Source organism: Anopheles funestus, chromosome 3RL (assembly GCF_943734845.2).
Source record: "Anopheles funestus chromosome 3RL, idAnoFuneDA-416_04, whole genome shotgun sequence".
Classification (NCBI taxonomy): Eukaryota; Metazoa; Arthropoda; class Insecta; order Diptera; family Culicidae; genus Anopheles; species Anopheles funestus.
This window is the reverse complement of record NC_064599.1, coordinates 16515921-16525646: the sequence shown is the minus strand read 5'-3', so window position 1 is coordinate 16525646 and position 9726 is coordinate 16515921. Positions and strand designations below refer to the sequence as shown.

The 9726-nt window shown below is 38.6% G+C and overlaps 1 protein-coding gene across 1 annotated transcript; it reads right to left on the bottom strand.

Annotated features, from left to right (window-relative positions):
• Positions 1–205: 205 nt before the first annotated feature.
• On the bottom strand, positions 206–2836 carry LOC125769326 (dynein regulatory complex subunit 4). The gene is made up of 4 exons (XM_049437999.1): positions 2254–2836; positions 1922–2124; positions 1785–1809; positions 206–1715 (listed from the first exon to the last, which is right to left on the bottom strand). The coding sequence occupies exons 2-4, from the start codon at positions 1922–1924 to the stop codon at positions 385–387; spliced, it is 1359 nt and encodes a 452-aa protein (XP_049293956.1). The 5' UTR covers positions 1925–2124; positions 2254–2836; the 3' UTR covers positions 206–384.
• Between the last annotated feature and the right edge of the window lie 6890 nt (positions 2837–9726).

Genomic DNA, 9726 nt, shown 5'->3' with positions numbered 1-9726 from the left:
CCTGGAATATGAGCCACCTCATGGATCCGCGGCACATTTCCACATTTTGCTGAGGATAAAATTAAACGACGCCCATGAATGATTCATAATGATGCGCCCGTAATAATTATCATTTGCATTCGTGCACACTCAACCACGGATGCTACACGCTCGTTCCGTAATTAGTGGTTTGAACGTCAAGATAAATGCTTTAAACTTCAGCTGATCCGTTAGGCTTTGCACACCATCGCGTCGTATGCATATCGTGTGCCATTTACTTAGAAACTCTTAGCAGACGAGTGGCAAAGCGTTACAGTTTAAAGTACTGCGTGTTTAAAAATATAAAAAAGGCTTTCGTAAAAAATATCAACTTGATTTCAACAACGAACGACGATTTTGTGCTCACTACTTCTCCTGCCGGAGGTTCGTTAGTTCCAGATCCTTCAGTGTGATGCCGTACTTTACCAGCTTGCCCTCAATGAGCGACAGTAGATCATCGTACATCTTGCTCACCCGGGCCAGATCGTATCGAAGCGCCTGAATTTTGTCATTCTTCTGCACCAACAGCTTCTCAATGCGGACGCTTAGCGATTGTGGTTCTATACCGGCAAGCGATAGTACCTCACCAAGAATAGCTTCCCGTTGTTCGGTTTGCTTTTCGATATACTCCAGCTTGCGTTCGAGCAACGAGTTCTTCAGGCCAGATTTCTGCTGGAGCTCTAGCATCGATTTTTCAAACAATCGCTTCAACTGATCGCGCTCTTCTACCAGTTTCTCGCAGCGCATCTGCAGCACGTCTTGCTCAAGCTTCAGGCTGGACAGTTGCTTCTGGGTACTGTTCAGGCGTGTCTTTACACGGTTCAGTGTGGCCTTATCACGGTCGTAGTATTGCAGCTTCTTGCGTAGCTCCACCAGCTCTGCCTGGGAGCTCTTGAGTGGCTCCGTCAGCCGCTTATTCTCCGCCATCACCTCACTGAAGCTCTTGAGATCTTTGTCCGACTGTAGGCGCATTTCCTCCATCTCCTCCTTCATGCTATTAATCAGCGCCAAATTGTTCTGCGTGATCGCGTTGTAGTAGCTCTTCATTTCGCGATACGCCTGCTCGTTGGTGCTTATCAACTCCGCGATCTGTCCATTCTTTCGCTCCTCCACCTCCGACAGCTCCATCTCGTGACGCACCTCAGCCTCTTCCTTGTAGCTACCGAGGCGCTGCTCAAACAACTTGGTCATCGCTTCGATTTCCTCCTGAAACTTGGCACGCTCCACACTCAGCAGCTCGCTATGCTTCAGCTTTAGCTGCTGGATCTCCAGCTCGGTGTTTTCTTCCTTCTCGCGAAGTAATCGCTTCAGGTCGCGCTTATCGTTCAGCAGTTCACGTTCCTGCAACGTATGATCTTCCTGTGCCATCTTGAGCTGGGTCATCATTTCGGCCCGCAGCTCACCAATATGGGACTGATGCTCGTACTGCAGGTGCTTCATCTCCTGCATCACATTCTTGGTGTCCTGATCGGCAAGCTCTTGTGCCACCTCGACATCACGCTCCTTGCCACGGATGACTGCCTTCGCTTCCTCAAGCTGTTTGCGAGTAATTTCCCAATACGTGCGCAGCTTGTCGCGCTCGAGCTGGAAGAAGTTACGCTCCTCCCGCTCGCGTTCCATCTCATTACGGAGCTTGAGAGCGAACTGCTCCAGCTGCTCCCGGGACATGCTGGACGTATCAACGCCATCGATGACAGCTGGGAAAAGGAATGAGATACATGGTATAATTTTATGAGAAGAGCTGAAGAAACACTAGAGATACTTACTACTTCCTTTTGCTTTTTTGGGACCCTGTGGAATTGTAGAGCCGAAAAAACAATTAGTCAAATAAATTAGCACAGTGATTCCTACATGTGATCCACTCAAGATTACTACTAAAACAATATAGCTACACCAAACGTACCATTTTCCTAAGCTTTGCCCAAGCTGTTTTTACGCTTCACCACCTATAACTGTACTGTGACACAATTTAAACGCTGGATACCACACTCCCCCTCATTACAGTAGATTTACGGTCAAACAATCGTTTCGTGCTGATGCACTCAAGACACTCTATCCGGAGTACGGAAGCCACAGTGTATATGCGTAGCCCAGCGGACGAGAAACCTAAATCAACAATGGCAGAAAATCGCAAACGAACCGTTAGTACGGTACACCCGGCATCCGGCAATGTGTGTACGAATCATGTTCAGAACATGGTTTCTGGCGTTTCCTTTTGCTCCGCAAATACTATACCTAGATATGAATCCAAATATCCGTTCGGCGCGAGTTCCGGTGCTTCTATATCCGGACGCTAGCTTCAACCGGAACAGGAACGAAATCTTTCCAAATCTGCCCGCAGACGGAAGGAAAACAGTATCCGGAAAAAAACAAGGAAACGTAACGAAACTAAAGCAAACGCACAGCAATGCAACCAAGGACGTTCACGGTTGTTCGCTTTTTCACTTTCTATTGCCCCTAGCGGTGTTGTGAGACTACGTTTATATCGTACAAACAGTGCCTACAGACAGCAACGCGCCTTGTCGTTACCATGGAGTCACACCAGAAGGTTTGAAGTCTGCTTGTTTGAAAAACACTCAACTGTGTTTTGAATTTAATACGTTGCTGCGATTGCACGAAAATTGTTGTTTTATGCAGAAGATTGAACACTACAAAATTGGGTACGATTTGTACGAGGTTTGTGGATGGTTTATTGCTCTGTGCACTTTTCTTATCAACCTTAATAAGGATTTTAATTTTGCAGAAGCATAATTGATAGAATATTGCTATGGTTTCGAGGCTATGAATCAAATTAAACTTCTTTACGTTCCACTTTCTACGGGGCAGTCCAATGGTGTATGTATTAAACGGCGCGGGTTCCACACGAAAGGATATCTAAGCTCATCTGAACCGTCAGCGTTAGCGAGGGCTGACCATTCGATTACGTCTTAAAAATAAATTGATTAAGCAAGAAATGGCCGGCATCAAGAAAGAAAGAAATGACCATAAGAGAGAGAAAGAGAGAGAGAGAGAGAGAGAGAGAAAGAGAGGGAGAGAGATGTTTCGTTTTCTATTTAATTATTCTCTCTGTTTATTCCTAGCTATCCAATTAAGCCTGATTTTTATAAGGTTTTTAACATGTATTCGACATTTGGCGTTAAAAGTTGTCTCTTTTTGTGTCTGTTAATACTTTTTTCTGGACAACGCTAAACTATAGCGCATAAATATCCCTTTAGTGTTATTTATTTTCTTTTATCAATGGTCAGCTATTTTAACTTCGATCAATACTCGTTCTCTATAAAAACTAATAGGTTACACGATTTAAAAATTATTTCAAAATTGCTGTTTTTGAAAATTAACAGAATTTAGAAAAAATGTTGAAGCCACGTGGTGCATTACTTTTGGAAAATCTGTAGAAATTGTTTAGAGCGATATTGGTGCAATTGTATTGACCAGCCTTCCTACCTTGAGTTATGCTTAATGCTATTTGCAACAGCAACAAAAACACCATCTTCAAAAAAAAACATTTAAAAGAAACTAACAAAACGTGCCAAAATCAAAAAGATATTAGCCAATGGCAAAGACAATAGTACTTTCTAACGAAGGATAAAACAAAACTACAAACCAACCCCAGCATACCAATGTGTTCCAATTCATTTAAAAAGTACCACTTCCGGCAATATCCATTTAGGTCGCTCGATGGCGTTCCGTTTAATGCATGACGATGCATGATTGAATTCGAATGCACGACACAATATTGAATCGAACGTTTCGATTCCATTCCGGCTTACGGTCACCGACAAGGGTTGTACGGGAAATTGGGAAAACCGGATCTTCCTACCGGCCAACCACATTACCCCGAGATGGGGAAAATTAAATTTTGCTGAGGTACCGAAGGGTGGCGGTGGTTTCCGGGAAGTTGCGCCGTCTGCCGACGTTCCCGACACTACTCAGTCTCCAACGTAGACCAAAGCTTTCACAACAGATTAGAGACCGGGCCGTGCGAAAAATTCACTTCCAATCAGTGCGCTTCCACCGATACTTGCACGGACGAATGTGATCGGGAATCGTTTGTTCCTCGTGGGTGTAGGTTCTGGCCGTTCTGCCTCTCCCTCAAAGTAGTGCATTTGCTAGACACACCTGAACCCGTACAGGAAGGTGTGGGTAATGGCGAGAAAGAAAGTCGTGCCCTGTCTGGCTCTACATTCAATTTGAGTTTTACGGATCAATGCACTTACACTGACGAAGGTTAGGTCCGCTACTCACCGGTCAGTTCTTCAAATGGAACCAAAAGCAGTGGTGTTGAAAGGTAACAAGGTATTCATTCGATCTCGACACACACCTTGCGCTGATGCCGAGAACTTGTTCGAACAATTTCCTATTAAAATCGAAAACTCTCCAACCGAACCCCAGGTAAATGGAGGCAGATACTAGCCACACCATTTTTATCGACAGTTTCCAGACATGGTTTGTCCGAAAAATGGCACCTTGCTTCTAGTTCCTTTTTGAATCTCTCTGTTGTAGTTCAGTTTGAAATGCACTTTGAGTAAGTTTTTTTTTCTCTCTCTTCTCTACCCTTTCTAGAAACAGCTGCTTAAGTGGAATTTCGTCAAGCGAAGGTTCCATTCCGTTCGCTGTTTCAGGTGTTTCTGGTGAAATGGAAATTTTCACCGCATCGATCGATCAACGATAAGATTTGTTTTTGGTAGGAATTTCTTTAAGACACATCCAGGAAATATGGGAATTTTGTGAAAAAACAAGAAAAAGGAAAAATTAAACAAACGAAAAGATACTGCAAATCTTCTTTCAAAGAGTTGGATATTTAAGAAGATTAACATTAATTTAGCTAGCTACTTACAGATACTACTTAAAATGAAATTACTACAATACGGACCATCAGCAATTAATTTGTGCTGGAAAGGGATGAAACTAAATGAAACCTAACTAAAACCTAAAATAAGAAGAAATAGGATTTAGGATGAAACCTAAATGCAAACCTAAACCGTTATACAAAATGTAAAAATGATCGCGAATGAAATTCTTTCTGTTTCAATATTGTTATCAAACACTCTCCTTTTGGTTTAACGACCTCTAAGGTCTCGCTGGCCATTTTTGAGTTACTAGACTTTTTTTACTTATTTTATCCTGCTACGGATAGTCAATTCTTGCTACTGGGGGACGGTCCGGTTGGGATTTGATACCTAATCCTGTGGTTTGGAAAAGCACTAAATGTACGACCCACTGTAGGCCCGTCTTTCTCATCTATTCGATCGGTAAAGGGCCATCTGAACATGGTTTTCATTTGTTCAACTGAGTTGCCTTCTAATTAGAACATGTAGACTTAAGTAGATAAAATTGTCTGAGCTTTATAGAACATTGACTCTTTCCAGTGTTTTATCACACTTGACAAAGTTTTACATTTTTTTTCTAAAATCATGTCTACCTTAAAGGGTCCGTGGAATTATGTCGTATAAATCTATGCTAAATTTAATGAAATTAATGTAGGAGATTAATTGGAGAAGCTACCATAAGCTGGCAAAGGAAGATAAATACATAATGTTGTGTTGTGGACACCTGCAGCATCCGAGGTCGATCCCTGAGGCATTCACCGATAATCCAGCGTTATCCTGTAGATGAGTGGCACGGACCTCGAACGGCTAAAGTCTGAAATAAGGACCCCCCTCTCACAGTCACTCATCTGCGTGTCAATTTTTCATACAGGGTGCTTCGGAGGCTATGCAATGTGGCCTGAATTAGAATTTTTTTTATAATTATAAATACATTGTAAGCGGGTTTTTGCATAGTAAAAAGTGATTGGTTAATCGAGGAACCAAGTTCCATACCCTGTTTGCGAAACCGTAAAATTTTCCATATTTTCGCACCAAGTTTTGCCTATAACTCGGTCGGTATCCAACGGATCGCCAAACTTTAACCTGTGGTCGATAGATGGCACCAATGGCTACATTTTCTTCTTGGACGGCCATGCCCTCAGATGTCTGTGCCAGAAGTCATTCGAGGAACCAAATTCCTTACCCTGTTTGAGAAAATGTAAAAATTTTCTTCATTTTTCAGCAATTCAGCAAAATTTACAAATGTGATATATTTTAATGCGAATTTGATGCAATAAGTTTCTTTTCACTCAAACAATGCTTTAAATTAAAAAAAGAATAAAAAATCAGAAAAATTTAAAAAAAAAAATTTCCACTCGAAAATTTCATAAGGCTTACCCCTTACGTTTTTTTTGAGAAATTTTGCAAAAAAAATAAAATTGATTTATTTTAATGCCAATTGGTTCAAAAAAGTTTGTTTTCACTCAAATAATGCTTTAAATAAAAAACAGAATAAAAAATTATAAAAAAATAAAAAATTCTAAAAATCTATAAATTTCATAAGGCTCATTTTTGCGCCAAGTTTTGGCTATAACTCGGTCGGTATCCAACGGATCGCCAATCTTTAACCTGTGGTCGATAGATGGCATCAATGGCTACATTTTCTTGTTGGACGACCATTCCCTCAGATGTCTGTGTCACAAGTTATGCGAGGAACCAAGTACCTTACCCTGTTTGAGAAAATGTATAATTTTCCTCATTTTTCTGCAATTTAGCAAAATTTATAAATGTGATATATTTTATTGCGAATTTGTTGCAATAAGTTTCTTTTCACTCAAATAATGCTTTAAATTAAAAAAAGAATAAAAAATCAGAAAATAAATTATAAAAAAAATTCCACTCGAAAATTTCATAAGGCTTACCCTTTACGTTTTTTTGAGAAATTTTGCAAAAAAAAATAAAATTGATTTATTTTAATGCCAATTGGTTCAAATAAGTTTGTTTTCACTCAAATAATGCTTTAAATAAAAAACAGAATAAAAAATTATAAAAAAATAAAAACTTATAAAAATCTATAAATTTCATAAGGCTCATTTTTGCGCCAAGTTTTGGCTATAACTCGGTCAGTATCCAACGGATCGCCAATCTTTAACCTGTGGTCGATAGATGGCATCAATGGCTACATTTTCTTCTTGGACGACCATTCCCTCAGATGTCTGTGTCACAAGTTATGCGAGGAACCAAGTACCTTACCCTGTTTGAGAAAATGTATAATTTTCCTCATTTTTCTGCAATTTAGCAAAATTTATAAATGTGATATATTTTATTGCGAATTTGTTGCAATAAGTTTCTTTTCACTCAAATAATGCTTTAAATTAAAAAAAGAATAAAAAATCAGAAAATAAATTAAAAAAAAAATTCCACTCGAAAATTTCATAAGGCTTACCCCTTACGTTTTTTTTGAGAAATTTTGCAAAAAAAAATAAAAATGATTTATTTTAATGCCAATTGGTTCAAAAAAGTTTGTTTTCACTCAAATAATGCTTTAAATAAAAAACAGAATAAAAAATTATAAAAAAAAACCTAATAAAAATCTATAAATTTCATAAGGCTCATTTTTGCGCCAAGTTTTGGCTATAACTCGGTCGGTATCCAACGGATCGCCAATCTTTAACCTGTGGTCGATAGATGGCATCAATGGCTACATTTTCTTCTTGGACGACCATTCCCTCAGATGTCTGTGTCACAAGTTATGCGAGGAACCAAGTACCTTACCCTGTTTGAGAAAATGTATAATTTTCCTCATTTTTGTACCAAGATTTGCCTATAACTCGGTCGGTATCCAACAGATCGCCAATCTTTAACCTGTGGTCGATAGATGGCACCAATGACTACATTTTCTTCTTGGACGGCCATGCCCTCAGATGTCTGTGCCAGAAGTTATGCGAGGAATCAAGTTCCTTACCCTGTTTGAGAAAATGTAAAATTTTCCTCATTTTTCTGCAATTCAGCAAAATTTTTAAATGTGATATATTTTATTGCGAATTTGTTGCAATAAGTTTCTTTTCACTCAAATAATGCTTTAAATTAAAAAAAGAATAAAAATTCAGAAAAAAATTTCAAAAAAATTTTCCACTCGAAAATTTCATAAGGCTTACCCCTTACGTTTTTTTTGAGAAATTTTGCAAAAAAAATAAAATTGATTTATTTTAATGCCAATTGGTTCAAAAAAGTTTGTTTTCACTCAAATAATGCTTTAAATAAAAAACAGAATAAAAAATTATAAAAAAAATAAAAAAAATTTAAAAATCTATAAATTTCATAAGGCTCATTTTTGCGCCAAGTTTTGGCTATAACTCGGTCGGTATCCAACGGATCGCCAATCTTTAACCTGTGGTCGATAGATGGCATCAATGGCTACCTTTTCTTGTTGGACGACCATTCCCTCAGATGTCTGTGCCAGAAGTTATTCGAGGAACCAAGTTCCTTACCCTGTTTGAGAAAATGTAAAATTTTCCTCATTTTTGCACCAAGATTTGCCTATAACTCGGTCGGAATCCAACGGATCGCCAATCTTTAACCTGTGGTCGATAGATAGCATCAATGGCTACATTTTCTTCTTGGACGAGCATTCCCTCAGATGTCTGTGCCAGAAGTTATGCGAGGAACCATGTTCCTTACCCTGTTTGAGCAAATGTATAATTTTCCTCATTTTTGTACCAAGATTTGCCTATAACTCGGTCGGTATCCAACGGATCGCCAATCTTTAACCTGTGGTCGATAGATGGCACCAATGGCTACATTTTCTTCTTGGACGGCCATGCCCTCAGATGTCTGTGCCAGAAGTTATGCGAGGAATCAAGTTCCTTACCCTGTTTGAGAAAATATAAAATTTTCCTCATTTTTCTGCAATTCAGCAAAATTTTTAAATGTGATATATTTTATTGCGAATTTGTTGCAATAAGTTTCTTTTCAGTCAAATAATGCTTTAAATTAAAACAAGAATAAAAAATCAGAAAAAAATTTCAAAAAAAATTTCCACTCGAAAATTTCATAAGGCTTACCCCTTACGTTTTTTTGAGAAATTTTGCAAAAAAAATAAAATTGATTTATTTTAATGCCAATTGGTTCAAAAAAGTTTGTTTTCACTCAAATAATGCTTTAAATAAAAAACAGAATAAAAAATTAAAAAAAAAATAAAAAATTATAAAAATTTAAAAACTTCATAAGGCTCATTTTTGCACCAAGATTTGTCTATAACTCGGTCGGTATCCAACGGATCGCCAATCTTTAACCTGTGGTCGATAGATGGCATCAATGGCTACCTTTTCTTCTTGGACGACCATTCCCTCAGATGTCTGTGCCAGAAGTTATTCGAGGAACCAAGTTCCTTACCCTGTTTGAGAAAATGTAAAATTTTCCTCATTTTTGCACCAAGATTTGCCTATAACTCGGTCGGAATCCAACGGATCGCCAATCTTTAACCTGTGGTCGATAGATAGCATCAATGGCTACATTTTCTTCTTGGACGACCATTCCCTCAGATGTCTGTGTCAGAAGTTATGCGAGGAACCATGTTCCTTACCCTGTTTGAGAAAATGTATAATTTTCCTCATTTTTGTACCAAGATTTGCCTATAACTCGGTCGGTATCTAACGGATCGCCAATCTTTAACCTGTGGTCGATAGATGGCACCAATGGCTACATTTTCTTCTTGGACGGCCATGCCCTCAGATGTCTGTGCCAGAAGTTATGCGAGGAATCAAGTTCCTTACCCTGTTTGAGAAAATATAAAATTTTCCTCATTTTTCTGCAATTCAGCAAAATTTTTAAATGTGATATATTTTATTGCGAATTTGTTGCAATAAGTTTCTTTTCACTCAAATAATGCTTTAAATTA

Bases quoted from the DNA above. Each gene is read 5' to 3' on its own strand.
- LOC125769326 (XM_049437999.1), bottom strand. The intron at 1,716-1,784 runs GTAAGTATCTCT...TCCTTTTCCCAG, and splicing joins CAAAAAAGCAAAAGGAAGTA to CTGTCATCGATGGCGTTGAT.